This window comes from Centruroides sculpturatus, unplaced genomic scaffold, assembly GCF_000671375.1.
Source record: "Centruroides sculpturatus isolate CEXI.00-Female unplaced genomic scaffold, Cexi_2.0 scaffold84, whole genome shotgun sequence".
NCBI lineage: Eukaryota > Metazoa > Arthropoda > Arachnida > Scorpiones > Buthidae > Centruroides > Centruroides sculpturatus.
In genome coordinates, this window is record NW_019384316.1 from 879,898 (window position 1) to 896,526 (window position 16,629).

Genomic DNA, 16,629 nt, shown 5'->3' on the forward strand with positions numbered 1-16,629 from the left:
ATTAATTCTTTATATCTATGTATTTTTAATAGATTAGCTAAATCTGCAGTACATTTAAATTTAAAATTAATGAGATGGCGTTTAGTCCCAGATTTAGAATTAGATGAAGTCATGTCTACAAAATGTTTAATTTTGGGTTCTGGTACACTTGGCTGTAATGTTGCTAGATGTTTGCTTGTAAGTTAAAATTGTCTTACTTACTATTGTAATTAAATATTTTACAGCATTAAAGAATTTTTAACTTTACATAGGGTTGGGGTATTAGAACAATAACGATGGTTGACAATTCACAAGTATCTTATTCCAATCCAGTTCGTCAATCTCTCTTTACTTTTCAAGATTGTCTTCATGGTGGTAGGAGAAAAGCTGAAGCTGCTGCCGAAGCTTTATTATCCATTTTTCCAGGAGTGGTATATCAATTTTATTATCTTATTATATTTAGTATAACTGGTAGAAATTCTAAAAATTTATATATCAATTTTTTCTTTAGAATTCTGAAGGAATTAATCTAACAATACCAATGCCTGGTCATCCTATTCCTGAAAAATGTAATATGAAATACTATTATATTTTTTATTCATTTTTAAAACATAAAAATTTAATTTAATATTAATAAATTCAAAAAATAATTGAATGTATTTTGAATTATATTGGGTTGTTCGGAAAGTAAGTTCGTTTTTTTCCGTGGAAAAAAAAAAACAATATTTTTATAATAAATAAATATTTTATTGAATTATATATCAACCATTTTGGTCAAATACCTGTTGGCANTTTCAGTTTGGACCATGAGTTACATTACTTCAATTCAAACATTTTCCTCCAACAAAGTTATATAGATAACCAGCACAACTCTATTGATAACAGAAAGAGTATGATGTACAGGGGCAAAACCACTGTTAAAGGAATTGAGAACATTGTGACGAAAAGTTGCAGCCCGCCATTGTGACAATGTCACAATAAATAATCGTTTGTTAGAATTAGTTTGGTTTATTTGGTTATCACAACACGACACGTGAGCGATATGCCGAGGTGGATATATCTCGGGAATACTTTTATGGGAAACTGGACCCTATTTAGGTGTTACTAATGTGAAGAAAACCCAGAAAACTCCACATGGCCAGCCCATTGGCCATGCCTGAATCCACATCTAACTAACTACCGGTGTTCGATTGTTTTATCCACTCAGCTACTGGAAGGCACTTTTACAAGTAACACTTTTGATTCCACGCAAGCAATTGCTATATACTGTCTCAGTAATGATATAGTGTAAGTGGAATATATGACATTATTTAAGTTAGAATAATGTAAACATAACTATTGAGTTTCACAGCAATTGGCCGAACTGCCTAGGAGTGTATTGTGAACAATATTTATATATATAGATTAGGTTTGTTTTGTCTCAGGAAAACCAAAATATAAATTTATATATACAGTTGAATCCCTTTATAGTAATATTTAGCAGAACAAGAAAAAATATTGTTGTAGAAAGAATTATTTTTATAATGAGAGTTTTTAAGAGTGTCTCCCCAGTGGTAAAAAAACGAACTTACTTTCCGAACAACCTAATAACTATAATTATTAGCTGCATTTTTTTAAATACATATTTTTAAAAATTATAGTAATAAAATTATTGGAAATTAACATTAATTTTTATTGTAAAATTGTAGTAATAGATCAGATTAAATTGGATGTAGAGAAGTTAGAAGAACTAATTGAAAATCATGATGTTATATTTCTTTTAATGGATACAAGAGAAAGCAGATGGTTACCAACAGTAATAGCTTCTGCAAAAAAGAAGGTAGTTTAAAAAATATTGTTTTAACCTTATCATTTCAAATATTTCATAATAATGTATTCAAAATATACTGTCAATTTAACATAATCATTAAATCTGAAAATAATTTTTTTTTAATATATGTATTTATATTTCATCTATTTAATGAGATTAAATTTAATTTAATCAATTAATTTTACAGGTAAGCCCAGGCAAAAAATGAGTACAAAGATTAAGATGATTAGATTATTTCTTACTTTTAACCTTTCTTTTATATTATATTATAGTATTTGGTTTATATAACTACAAATGTTATCTTACGTAGGGATTTATCACACCAAGTGACCAATCTAACACATTTTTAAAATTCTTTAAATTGCGTACAGTAGCGGATTAAAGAATTTTTAAAATGTGTTAGATTGGTTGCTTGATCTGATAAACCCTTACTTAAGATAACCTTTGTAGTTATATAAATCAAATACTATAATACAACAAATATTAAAACAAAAATCATATAAAAATTTTGGTTATTTTAGCTTACCATTGTTATGTTTATTGCGATACTCAGATGCTACAAAATGGTACAATTTCATTGGTCAATTAGACAGGAATTGAAAATATGATATATTTAATTTCTTAAGATATCATATTTTTTTCTGTTAACACTAACAAATTTTTCCATTCTCAGCCAAACATCAAATGGTAATCTTCCAACAAATCAAATTTTGCAAAAAAATGGGCCAAATATTTAAACTCTGCACCCTCAAAATCCATTTAAAACATATTTTGTGCTTGTTGTAACCTCGTATTATGTAATTTTCCTATTCAAATGCCCCAATATCGCTGATCCAATAGAAAGATGGGACCATTGTATAAGGGGGTTGAAATAATTCGACCAAAAGTAGTCGTTGATCTCTTCCTGGAAGAGAGGATGCTCAATGACTACTAATTAATACTAGCCTACTATTAATATTTGAAAAGTGATCCATGTTGGATGGGTTGTGATGTAATCAAAGTTACTAACCTTAATGTCCAAAAGACTTCATATAAAACTTGTGTAAATAAGAAGATCTTGTAAAAATGCTAGAATAATTTCTTTTACAGTAGAGCCTCGATTATCCGACCCCCTATCAACCGACCCCTCGGTTAACCGACCGTCCTAGCGGCAAATTTCAAATGTCCGCTATTGATGTGGCGCTACAATATTTGGCTATGTCTTGGCTACTTTAATAATATTTTTACGTGTTTTAGCTGGCAACACTGGATCGACCATGAAAGGGAGCCAGTATTTAAACGAGGCTTAACTTTCTAATTTTTAACAATACAATAGCAACGATTATTATTTTTAAAAATTTTTGTTAGGATTAACATCGATAAAAATTCAACGCAAAGTAGGTTAATAGCGATATACTAATATATTAATTACATGGGATATAATAATATACTACACTAATAATAGATTTTTTCATACTTTTCAGTTATCCGCCCTTTCAATTATCCGACCAACCTCAGTCCCCAATTAGGTCAGATAATCGAGGCTCTACTGTATGTGATAATAAAGTGTTTAAATTTTGGCAACAAATTGTATAAACTACATGGAAAATATATTCTCGTAAATATTGCATTTATAGAAAGTTTATTGGGCTGCAATTTGAAAAAATATATCTATAAATTCCGACTGTCGTCTGCCTGTCTGTCCTTTCTTAATCTTGAGAAAGGAGTTAAATACATGAAAGTTGAGACCAGATATAGAAGGCTTATAGGCAAGAGGCCCAGATTATTAACTATATACGAACTTTCAGTTTGGACCATGAGTTACATTACTTCAATTCAAACATTTTCCTCCAACAAAGTTATATAGATAACCAGCACAACTCTATTGATAACAGAAAGAGTATGATGTACAGGGGCAAAACCACTGTTAAAGGAATTGAGAACATTGTGACGAAAAGTTGCAGCCCGCCATTGTGACAATGTCACAATAAATAATCGTTTGTTAGAATTAGTTTGGTTTATTTGGTTATCACAACACGACACGTGAGCGATATGCCGAGGTGGATATATCTCGGGAATACTTTTATGGGAAACTGGACCCTATTTAGGTGTTACTAATGTGAAGAAAACCCAGAAAACTCCACATGGCCAGCCCATTGGCCATGCCTGAATCCACATCTAACTAACTACCGGTGTTCGATTGTTTTATCCACTCAGCTACTGGAAGGCACTTTTACAAGTAACACTTTTGATTCCACGCAAGCAATTGCTATATACTGTCTCAGTAATGATATAGTGTAAGCGGAATATATGACATTATTTAAGTTAGAATAATGTAAACATAACTATTGAGTTTCACAGCAATTGGCCGAACTGCCTAGGAGTGTATTGTGAACAATATTTATATATATAGATTAGGTTTGTTTTGTCTCAGGAAAACCAAAATATAAATTTATATATACAGTTGAATCCCTTTATAGTAATATTTAGCAGAACAAGAAAAAATATTGTTGTAGAAAGAATTATTTTTATAATGAGAGTTTTTAAGAGTGTCTCCCCTTTCTCACTACAAACATGATTATTTTTACAAAAGTAGTCAATGTTAGAACAGAAAAACAAACAGTACTTAAATGAGTTTAACATAACAAAACAAAGTTTCCCAGAAATTATGTAGGAATATCTTAAATGTTGCAAATTACACTAATTCTAAAAGTAAAAGAGACTGTTACAATTACTATTACCTAGTAAGTTCTCATTCTGGAGAATTCTAGGTTTTCACTGTAACATACAGGTTTCTATAATTTATAATTTCTTGAAAAAACTAGAAATGATAAATTTGAGCCAGAAAAATGTTAAACTGCTGCTCTAGATATAGTTAAAACTGGTTTTCTTCAATGTTAAATGTTATCAACAAATTTTACTCTAAACCTAATGTTTCAGCTAAGCAAAGCTTAGCTGAAACATTAGGTTTAGAGTAATGATAATTAATTTTAAGTGCTAAACAGAAAGTTTAGGTACTAAAATAACCAAAAACATGCTAAATCCGACAACTCTACTCTTCTTGATATTGATATCCTTTGACTGCAATTAACGTTCATGGTAGAATCACTGCATTAAGAGAATACCACATTTTGATTCTAAAACTGAGCAATAAGTTAAAAATTGAATAAAATTTAATTTACTGCAATATTTTCATTGTAGAGAAAGGAAAATACCTTTTGATTTTATGAATACAGTATAAAAAAATGCATAGCTAAAGAGGAGATATTGCCATATTAATTTATTTTAATTTTTAATGAGAAATTACTTTTTAAATTTATTTATTGATGAAATAATTTAATTTCTTACTTAATTTTATATTCTATTAATGTAAGAATAATAAATTTTTTAAAATAATGTTACTGAAAGATTAAGTTTTTGTGTATTACAATGTTGCTATACTATTTTATTGATAATATTCAATTTAAATTTTTTTAGCTAGTAATAAATGCTGCTTTAGGGTTTGACACTTACTTAGTTCTTCGACATGGCATAAAAATAGACAATTGTCCAACATCTGCACCAAAATTAGGAGAAAGTATTCCTGGAAATCAGTTAGGATGTTATTTTTGTAATGATGTTGTAGCACCTGGTGATGTAAGTAAAATATATTAATTTAATAAAAGTATTGATATTTTAAAATAAATTGAAAATAAAATGAATGTCTTTTGTTATGCTAGTCAACTCGAGATCGAACTTTAGATCAGCAGTGTACCGTGACTAGACCAGGAGTATCAATGGTTGCTGCAGCGTTAGCAGTTGAACTTATGATTAATGTAATACAACATCCTCAAAGGTAAAAGGCTATAAAAAAAATGCATAAGAATTTTAGATTTATAAAATATGTTATGGAACTTTAATATCTTAAAATTAATTACAGTAGAGCCTCGATTATCCGACACCTCGGTTAACCGACCGTCCTAGTCGGCAAATTTCAAATGTCTGCTACAATATTTGGCTATGTCTTGGCTACTTTAATATTATTTTTACGTGTTTTAGCTGGCAACACTCATTCGACCATGAAAGGGAGCCAGTATTTAAACGAAGCTTAATTTTCTAATTTTTAACGATACAATAGCAACGATTATTATTTTAAAAAATTTTTGTTAGGCTTAACTTCGATGAAAATTCAACGCGAAGTAGGTTAATAGCGATATACTAATATACTAATTACATGGGATATAATAATATACTACACTAATAATGGATTTTTTCATACTTTTCGGTTATCCGACTTTTCAATTATCCGACCAACCCCAGTCCCCAATTGAGTCGGATAATCGAGGCTCTACTGTATATTAAATTCAATTTTAGATTTAATATAATAAAATTAATAATATCAGTGATTATAGCCAGTTTTGTTAAAAAAAAATAAAGTAAAAGTGCTAATTACTTCTAAAATTGTAGCTATTTGTAATTATTTTTATTGGAAAGGAAAAATTTGTTTCAATATTAAAATATTACTTTACGTAAGAAATTTAACATTACGGAATGAAAAATATACATTTTTTTTACAATTGAAAGTATTTTTATTTATCATCATCAATGGGTATCAGGGGGTATGCCTGTTTTAATAGTCGTGAGGTTGGTATTTCGAATTTTGATGGTATCAATTTTTTTCCATAAAACTATAATTTTCACTTTATTCTTGGTACTTTTAAATTTATTATATTTATTTAAAAATTATTTTTGAATATTCATGTACAAATGGGATTCATACTAACATTTATAATTTATTTCAGAAAAGGGTTAGATATAAACTGAATTATTGTTATTCAAGGCCAATTTTGTTAATAAAAAAAAAACATTTTTATTCACTATTCAATCTATTTGCTTTCCGGGAGCACAATTTTGTGGATGTAATTGTCATAGAAGCGTTTGAAACAATTAACATTTCTGCAATGTGCACATTGAATAAATGCAGATTTTTACAATAAGAAGATTTACATGTTACTGGAAAAACAAACCTGATTAATATTTAAAAACACTTCTCCATCATCATCTAATTTGGAAGGGAATCATGGATACCATATCATATTTGAAAGTATTGGAGCACTTAATGTTTTTTTTTTTTGACTGCCTTCACAACTTGTGAAATTGATCTAGAATCCTTGGTTGCAATTAGATCTTGATTTTGAAGGATGCTTTCACAGTATATAAATTCTGTAGTATTTTCATGCAGTGATTCTTTTGCAGAACACATTTCTATGATATTTATATGATATCAAAGCCATCTTTTCATTCTTTAGTGAATGAAGATGCAATTATAGACACATTTACGTTAAACAATGACTTTGTTGCCAGAGTAACTATGAACTGTACATAAATATACAGAAAATGTTTTCTTTTTAAATAAATACTGTTGGGTAACATTTGTTAATTGCTTTTGACATTGACTTGTTACTTGAAACAGATGTTTTATTGTTTTATTACCCTGTTTATTATTCATTTGTAGTTTTCTAAAACTACATCAGTTTTTCTCCTTAACAGTATAATGAATTTAAAAGTACCAAGTATAAAGTGAAAATTATAGTTTTAAGGGGGGAAAAATTGATACCATCAAGATTCGAAACACCAACCTCACAACTATGAAATCAGTGCACCCCACCGATCCACTGGCCACTCTACAAATGACAGGAATTCTAAAGGTTTTAAGTAATTTGCAATTTTCAATTTCAATTTTCTCATTTAAATTTGAGAGTTGCGCTTTACTGCTTGGCACATGTCAGTTGTTGGGGATGCACTATAACCTCACCTAGTTTGATCAAAATTGGTAACCCCAATGTGACCCATGCCATTCCCTCATAAGATAAAAAGATAGAGAACTATTTTTAAAATGTTGGAGAGCAATGAGAACATTTATGTTTGTTCATAAATATCAGAAAGAAATATTAGTATTATGAACAGTAGTTTTGTTGTTCATTAATTAATCTCTTTCTGGACTAACTTAGGTATTCATTTTAGAAGAAATGCTTATGATTTTAAAAGCCCAAAGAAAACTCTAGCATCTGGTATTTATTAAGACATAAGCCTACACTTTCATCCTTAAAATTGAAATTATAAGACGAAAATAATATTTGAACTCAATAAAATCAAAAGCTTTTATCTTGAATATAGTACAGAACCAAGCAAATATACATACAATTTTGAAATGCACTATAATGGTAATAATTCCAGTTTACCTCTGAATAACATGATTATTTTAAATTATGATGATCTCAATAGAAGATTACACCACAGTTTTTATTTTGAAATGCATCAAGGGGTTTATGCAGTATGAGGTGTTAAAGTTCAATGCTTAGTGCCTCTTAGAAAGTACTGGCATTGGAACGATTGATCAATTTGAGCACCATTTGCTTAAAGTACCACTCTAAAGATGCTTATCATTATTAATTTGCTTTACGTTATTTTAAATTATGGCATTTTCTTTTGTTTTATCATTGATTATATAGAGTGTCCCCATAAAAAATGTACTCATTCTTTATTAGTGAAGAGTCTAGGAGTTTACTAGGCTAGGAGAAAAGACTAATGTTTTCTATAATGCCATTAAATTTTCTTTAATTTAAACTTATTAGACTTGTATTTATGTCAATAAACACATAATTATCAAAAAATAATATATTAGTAATGGTCAATCAAAGAGTGAGTACATTTTTTTGGTACACCCTGTATACTCTATTATAATTATTTAATCAATACAAATAAATATGCTAAAAATTAAAAAAAAAAAACACAAATGTATATGAAAATACATTATTTTATATGAAATAAAAAGTATATTTAAAAATATCAACTTACATTCAAAATTTCCAATTACCTGAAAACAATAAATTAAATTAATTTTGTACACAGAGTTTTCTAGGGATTTTTGATGATAATTTGTATTCTTGGCAATTTAAAATAAACATAAAAGTTTATTTTTCAGGAAATTTTTACTGTACTGAGAATAAAGAATAATAACAAAAGATTTTTAAAATGTATCTTTAAAGCTTTGTTCACACAATAAAATAGTGAATATTATAGAATACTACATTTAAAAAAAATCTGATTACATTTAGGAACATATTTGTTAAATAACAATTTATACTGTACATGAAAAAGATTAAAAAATCAAATATAAATTTGATGCATTAAGTGAAAAATTACAAAATATACATATCATGCAAATATAGGTATGTCTCAAAAATATATGGCATAACCTCGGGAACGAGTTCCTCATATGTAGACAATACAAATAGTTTATATCAACACAGGTTTGGAAATGCTTGGTTTCTGAGTTTTGAAGGTCTTGTCTCTAACACGTTACCTTATACCCCGTTCGCACCAAGCATTTCGATCTAGATTATGGCTAAGGTCGGAGAGAGTTCCATGGTGTGAACGCTCTCGACCGTTTCAATCTCGACTGAAACGAGGTTCAATCGCAATCGACTGGAGAGAGTTCTCGAAACTAGATCCAGTCATAAGAGAGATCCCACAATCCCACACGTGCGAGAAAATACAAGATGGCTGCTGAACACGTGTCGGGCTATCGACAGAGAAATAAAAAAGACATCTGGAGAGACAACAACATCTGTCTATTATTAGATGTATGGCAAGAAAAAGTATTTATTTCTAACCAAAACTTCCATTTTGTTTGTTGGTGTTTGTGACTTACCGCATAGTTACGTCAGTTTTATGATTGCGTGTAATAGCCAGGTTCTTCTCTAGCGGACTGCCTGTGCGAACAGCATGACGTTCGACTAGCGACAGTCACAATCCAGATTGTAGGTAAATCGAGATCGAAATGAGTCGTGGATTGTGTGCGAACGTAGTATTACAAAAGGTCTGTCTTGGTTCTGAGTTATTAGAGAGGTTGCGGCAGAAGTTCAAACATTAAACTTGTACGGCAAGCAAACGTACACGTTTGATGTTTGAACTCCAAGTAAAATACATTGCGGCGCATGTTCACTGACTCATGGGATATTGTTGAAAAATGGCGGAAATGTTTAACAATGATGAATGTTATCAGCAAAGGTAAATAAATAAATTAAACCATTTTAAAGTATTTATAGGACGTTTAATAACACTAAATAATTATTTTTAATTAGCGTTGTGTCTCCTACCATATGATAGGACTATCCCATACTTTTGTTGAGGGAAGTAGTGGCTTATGTAAATCCGAAAGCAGCTCGGGAAATTATTTTTAGAAAATTTACAAACCTATTATATTGTTGATGGTAGAAGATGCTGTGGAAGAAAAAATCTACTTCTACAGAATTATGATAAACTATTATGAAGACAAATATATGTAAATTCTATAGGCACTTCATATCACTTGCAAAAAAATTGAATAATTAAATAATTTCTGGATTAAAGTTGTCTGTTTCTTTACATTATTATTCATAAATGCTTAAATAATCATTATTTTAATAAAATATGTCATAATTTTAACCCCAAACACAAAAAAAAATGAAGAAGTTTAAACTGATCTACTTGCCATGCTAGACGTAGCGAACGCCATTATCAATCTTCTAGAATCTTTCAGATGGTGGTGCTCGAACGTCCAACGTTTTGGGCTGAAAATAACGGCCGCAACCTCTCTATTAACAGGAATTTCTTCGTCTTCATCCTAAGGTACTAACAGAATCTGGTGGTTTTGTCAGTACAGCTCCTTTTCAATTCATTGTATTCATTTCAAACATTTCGAAAGAGTTAATTTTGATCTGTTTAAATCTTTGGCAATATCTTCTATTGATTTAATCAGTCACTTTTGTTCAGAAATCTTAATTTTTTCTTCCTTTGTTAGCTGCTTAGATTTGTCCATAGTGAAGTAAGAATCACGATGGTAATTTTCTGGCGAACTCTTGCTAAACAAAATACATAAAGTAATCTGTACATTATTGCATTTCTAAATTTATGAAACAAGTGTGGTTCATCTAATGAATATTTTTGTGATTAAAATAAATGTTTTGAATTAAAACTTTTGATGCATTTTGTACTACAGTATATTTATTTGTTTAATTAAAGAAAATAAAATGGAAAGTTACATTTCTGTATATATAAATATTTCACTAGTAAATATCAATATCATACTTTTAATGACAAAGTTTCTAAACTTTGAAAAGGGATTGTATCTTGTGATGAAGGAATTCCTGTTAATAACTTAAAATCAAGACAGAACTTTTATAAAGTGATGTGAAGTTGTCTGTCATAGATAAACCTTCAAAACTTGGAAACGAGCATTTTCAGACCTGCGTTGATAAACCATTTTTATTGTCTACGTATGAGGAACTCATTCCTGAAGTTATGCTGTATATGAACAAGATCATGAATTTTTATATCTGAAATAAAAAATGTGAAATGTCTGTCAAAGTAATCAAGATACGTACGTTGTTCGTGATGTTTAGTATACGCCATGATAAATGTGTTTCAGTTGAAACAATATCAAAAGAGATTTGCATTTCCATTGTGAGTGTTAGCTCGATCATACAGGATTTAGGCTATCACAGGTGCTCACATAGATCCTAAGGGTTTTAACAATTAGCAGAAATTACAAAGAATGTCATTATTTTTGATGCATTTGGATTGCTAAAAGAGAGAAAGAAGGTAATTATTTCCTGTTCTGGATTGTTGCAGGAGATGATTATTATTGGCAAGGTTACGGTGATAGTGTTGTTTGTTTTTACTACAAAGGACTTTTCTGTTAAACTTCTAACCACTTTACATGATCAACACCAATCACTATTGTGTAACACTGGATCAGTTGCATGCTATAATCAAGAATTAGTCTCCCAATAAATACATATCTGGAGTCATATTGCCATGACAACAACTGACTACTTGTTGCTAGAATCATCACAGATAAACTGGAGCAGTTCAGATGGGAATACTCCTACCCAACATATATAGCTTGAAACTTTTGGATTTTTGGACCAATGAAGAAAGCGTCGAATGGTCATAAGTCTCAATTGGATGAAGAAGTCGCACGTGTTATTCGAGAACAGTTCTGGAGCTAACCAAAAGAACTCTTCCAGGAAGGAATACTTTGTTTAGTGATTCTGGGATAAATGCCTTAACAGCTATTGAGACATCTTTTAGAAACATCTTGAAGTCTCCATTACATTTAATTTAATAAAATATGACTTAGCAGATTTAGTGTCGTCGTCCTAATTTTGATAAATTTAAGAATTAAATGTTAAAAAAACTATTATCCTTATTATTTAAACAGGATGATTACCTTGTTAATTATCCATTACATTGAATTTTAATATTGCTAAATAAAAATATTTTAGTGATTTTATAAATTCTATACGTTTAACACAAACAATAGAATCAAAACGACAAAATTATTTAATAGGAAAAAATTTCTTTCTTTTTTTTTCTGTATTAGACCATAAAATTTTTTTATTTTTTAATATAATTTAAGAATTTTTTGAAAAATATAATATGTTTACTAGTATTTTTTTATATTATACTTTGAATTTGTCTTGAAATTAGATATTTGTTTATTTTCCAAAAAAGAAAGGCGAGAGATTACTTCCGTCTTGTTCTTAAGAGAGTTATCTGTAAACTAATGTAATAAACTGATGTGCGGTGCATAATTTTTCATTTTCATTTTTGTTTTTTCAAACTGTAAAATTGTAAATAGCATGATGGCAGATTCTTTCTTAGTGCTAAAAAAAAAAATTTTTTTTTAAAAAGCCAAGAATTTTCATTTCTTTATTCCATTATACTCTACAAAATTAAATTTGTTGTAATAAACAGTAGAGAATATAATGAATAATCTTATTTAAAAGTAAAGAAACTATGTTCTGTTATGTACATTCAGAACAACTGTGATATTTTGAATGTAAATAAGGCATGTATAGATTTTCATCTCCGAAATACATGCACGAAATATCGTTGGATTTTTTGTTCAAGACGCATTTCATTTAGAATTTTAAAATTTTATTCTAGAAGTCAAAAACTGAGAATACTTAACGTAAGACAAATTACTACTCAAACAATAGAGAATGTATCCTCCAAACTAGACAAAGATTATTATTAATTTGTGCACGATCAAATATTGTTTATTAAATTTTGAATTTTTGATATAAATTAAAAGTTTAATCACTTTGTAGAAAAGTTAATTGTCATCGAATTTTTACCTTGATATTTTATTTTCTCTGTTCATTAGTTATTTTATATTCTTATAGTGAGAACAACATACGTACTTTTAGCTAAACTGCATTATCATAATTTATACCACATAATTTAAAATATGCAGTATTTATTTTAACTATTGTAAAGAATCAAAAACATACTTATCATTGATAAAGATGTATTTTTCTAAATAAGATAATGCATATTTGAGAAAAACTAGACAATTTATCAAAATAATCAAATACAGAGAATATAAAATAAAATCGTAATTATAAAAGTGCTAGCGATATTTACGAGAAATCCATATTAAGTTATTTTGTTTCCGTAGAGGTCTGGCCCCCGCAGACACGAGTGCCCGAGACGATCACCTGAAGGTAGAAATCGCTTCTCCGTTGGGAATCGTGCCTCATCAGATAAGGGGCTTTCTAGCACGCTGTCATCAAATTTTACCCGCCAGCGTAGCTTTCAATTATTGCACTGCCTGCTCTTCCCAGGTGAAATTAAATATTTTATTTATAACTACTACTAGTACTAAGCAAAATAAAATATTAACATCCAATTTTAACTAGATAATCAACAAGTATCAAACTGAAGGATTCCAGTTTTTACTCCAAGCATTTAACAATCCCAACTATATAGAGGAATTGACGGGACTGAAACAACTACAACAGGAAACCGAAGAAGTCGAGGTATTTATGGGGCGCGTCTTAAGTCCGTAAAGATTTTACGTTAATTCCGTACGAATATTTTAGATTTGGGAGCTCAGCGACGACGAAAGTTTAGGGGGGACTAGCGGATCCGAGAAAGGCGAACCCCACTGACCGGACAAGTAGCCGACGCGTATAGATCAAAAGTACTGTGATATTAGTTTGTATTCCGAAGTACAGTATGTATATTATCTATACAGTTTTTCTCGATACGTACGACAAACTTCTCACTTTCGGTGACGTTCTTCATCCTCCAATGAAAGCAAATTGCTTTTGATAATTTTAAGAATTTTTTTTTTTTTTTAAGAAATTGAGGGAAAAAATTCTTGTAAAATAATGTACAATCAATGTAAATTGTTTGTTCTAGTAAAACATAAAGCAGTTTGTAAATGTTTACAATATTTCTTTTGTAATTTATTGACAAAATACAGAGATATATTAATTGTAAAAATTTTAAAAATAAAACTAAAATTTAGATTGCGTACGTCTTAAGTAAAAAAAAAAAAGAAAAATCACGCAAACTGTATGATAAAAAAATTGATTTTTATTCATTTAATTACAATTTATATACGATAACTTATATAATTTTTTTTTAACATTTTAAAGAAATATTAATTACGATATATAAAACATAAATAGGAAAATATTTTTTCAAAGAAATGTTGTACAACAATAATAATAATAAACATGACAATTTTTTTTTTAACTAACCAAAAAAAAAAATTTATATCGATGCAACATTAAAGCGGAGAATTTTATAACATCAAAAACATGCTATTTACATATTCGAAGCAAAGATTGAAGAAAGAGAAGATTTTAAAGAGCTGGAAAAATTTTTTTTTCTTTTTTGTACAACTTTTTATTGCTTGTTACACTTTTAAAAATAATAAATATTCCATCACTTGAATTGTCTAGAAATATCTTAAGCATTTTTAAAATTACATATTATTATTTTTTTTTGGTTTTTTGTTTTTTTTAAATCTATTATCTATTGAAATATAAAACTGCAAAATTTACAAGAGCAAAGAAAGTTTGTAATCTGAACTCGTGCAAAGTGCTTCAAAACAAGTGATCAAACCTATATATAGACTACACAAGACATCCTTCAATTGTTTCCAAATTTTATGTACCAGACTAAAGAATGTCTACTGTATACAATTGCATCATTTTTTTAGATTTAAAATGCAACCAATACCGTCATATTTTGTATTTTAAATTTACGTAATAACGTAAAAAAAAAAAAATTAAAATACGTTAAATTCTCTTTCTTCAATACAAACAGAATAATTTTTTTTTTTAAATCGTTTCCGTGTAAACTTAAAAATAATCACAAAGAAGCGTTTTTTTTTTTTTTTTACATTTTGAAACTTTTACATCCATAATAGTTTGCACAAGACGTCCGTCGATACTACTGCACTACTATAGTAATATGTATATCCTACAATTACATAAAACGATAATAGAACCAACAAACAATTATTACACCCTGTGCTGTTATTTGGCTATAAAATTTACACGTAAGAGAATAACATTGATTTGATGTTATTATTAAGCGTGAGCAAAATAAAGTTTGTACTCTTTTTTTTTTCTCTCTCTCCTCGTTTGCAGACGGCAGAAAAACGAACAAAATAAAAAAAAATGCAGTACGTTACGGATCGAATATGCGAGGGGGTCGACGTTTGGATCGCGTCTGCTTCTAAAACTGTCGGAGTCGGGGACGACAGAGAAGGGAGCTTAATCTACACATTTATTGATATTCTCGTTTTGCACGATGACAGACAGAAGACATACATTTTTAAATGTTACTTTCTCTTCTGTTTGCAACATGAAAATTGCAACGATGGAGTCTTGATATCACAGCGAAACTACGCCCTGCGAATGAGACCTTACGGGAGAAGACGGCGGAGAGCGAGACGCTTTCTTATTTTTGGAATCCGTTCCGTTCTCGACCGAAGACGTCTTCGTCTGCTGGAGTCTCAACCACGTATCTCCCAGGGCTTTAGCGAAGTGATCGTCCACTGTTACGGATAAAAGAAATACGTTACGGGTTAACGGTACCTCCATAAAACCGAGTTCAACCATAACAATATCAGGAAGAAGGAAAGTTGATAAATGAAAATAATAAATAGTTTTAAGATTTCTCTTTAAAAACATTTGGCAATAAGGAAACTTTTGTTTTTCTTTTAACCTACTTAAACAATTTACGACAATAAGTTAATTTAAAATTCACCTGTTATCGATACGCTTGTAGAATGAGTGGAGAAAAGAAATTCCGGATAATCTTTCCCCAGAGAACGCCTGAAATGTTCGTCGATAACGGGATCACACATTCCTGAAAAATAGAAATAACTTTGTCGAGTATTTATTAAATATCAGCACGAAAATGTTTCCACGAGTAGATAATTATTAAAAGTAAATTTTCAACCTCCCTAATTTTGTGACTGGCTCGGACACATGCAATTATCTGCCATTAAGTGGAAGTTATCGTTAAATTTGTAATCGACAGCAAGGTCAAGAACCTCTATTAAAAACTCGAGCTAATTAATATTTGTCTTGACATTCTCTCCCGAACACGTATTCTTTATAATTATAACCTACGTAAGTTATAAACAATTCTTCAAAATTACGTTAATATATAATTTCCGTGAGCTTAATTACACGTGTTTTTGTTTTTAAAATGCCTGTCGTATGAATTTCTGTCTACATTTTCTAAATAAAATTTAACTAATTAACTAATTTACCAGATAACACTTCTCTCCTGTGACCGGGCCGGATGTCCTCGCCTCCGTCCGATTCGTTCTTCTCGTTTGTCTTCCCCTCGGAATTGCCGTTACAGTGAGCACTCTGACAATTAGATTTTGTGTGACACTGAGATCTCAACAATGCCGAAGCGCACGTGATGACCGACGGCCTCTGCTGCTGAATGGGATGACTGTTCCCGGAAATGGGTTCGTCGTCTTGCCGTGCACACTTTTTGCTCATGTCCAAAGGTTC

The 16,629-nt window shown here is 29.8% G+C and overlaps 2 protein-coding genes across 3 annotated transcripts in view; one reads left to right on the plus strand and one right to left on the minus strand.

The window, feature by feature from the left end:
- LOC111623511 (ubiquitin-like modifier-activating enzyme ATG7) overlaps positions 1-14,029 on the plus strand; it is a 26,061-nt gene extending 12,032 nt beyond the window's left edge. For both annotated transcript variants that reach the window (XM_023366122.1, XM_023366115.1), the window contains exons 7-15: positions 33-177; positions 252-410; positions 491-548; positions 1,668-1,798; positions 5,246-5,404; positions 5,488-5,603; positions 13,257-13,422; positions 13,498-13,617; positions 13,681-14,029. In XM_023366122.1, the coding sequence (XP_023221890.1) occupies positions 33-177; positions 252-410; positions 491-548; positions 1,668-1,798; positions 5,246-5,404; positions 5,488-5,603; positions 13,257-13,422; positions 13,498-13,617; positions 13,681-13,749 (1,123 nt within the window). In that variant the 3' untranslated portion in view covers positions 13,750-14,029. The remainder of the gene's footprint in view (positions 1-32; positions 178-251; positions 411-490; positions 549-1,667; positions 1,799-5,245; positions 5,405-5,487; positions 5,604-13,256; positions 13,423-13,497; positions 13,618-13,680) is intronic.
- A 915-nt stretch (positions 14,030-14,944) lies between these two features.
- LOC111623527 overlaps positions 14,945-16,629 on the minus strand; it is a 29,361-nt gene continuing 27,676 nt past the window's right edge. The window contains exons 5-7 of the mRNA XM_023366141.1: positions 16,377-16,617; positions 15,866-15,967; positions 14,945-15,653 (exon numbers count right to left, since the gene is read on the minus strand). Coding sequence (XP_023221909.1) covers positions 15,490-15,653; positions 15,866-15,967; positions 16,377-16,617 — 507 coding nt within the window. The 3' untranslated portion in view covers positions 14,945-15,489. The remainder of the gene's footprint in view (positions 15,654-15,865; positions 15,968-16,376; positions 16,618-16,629) is intronic.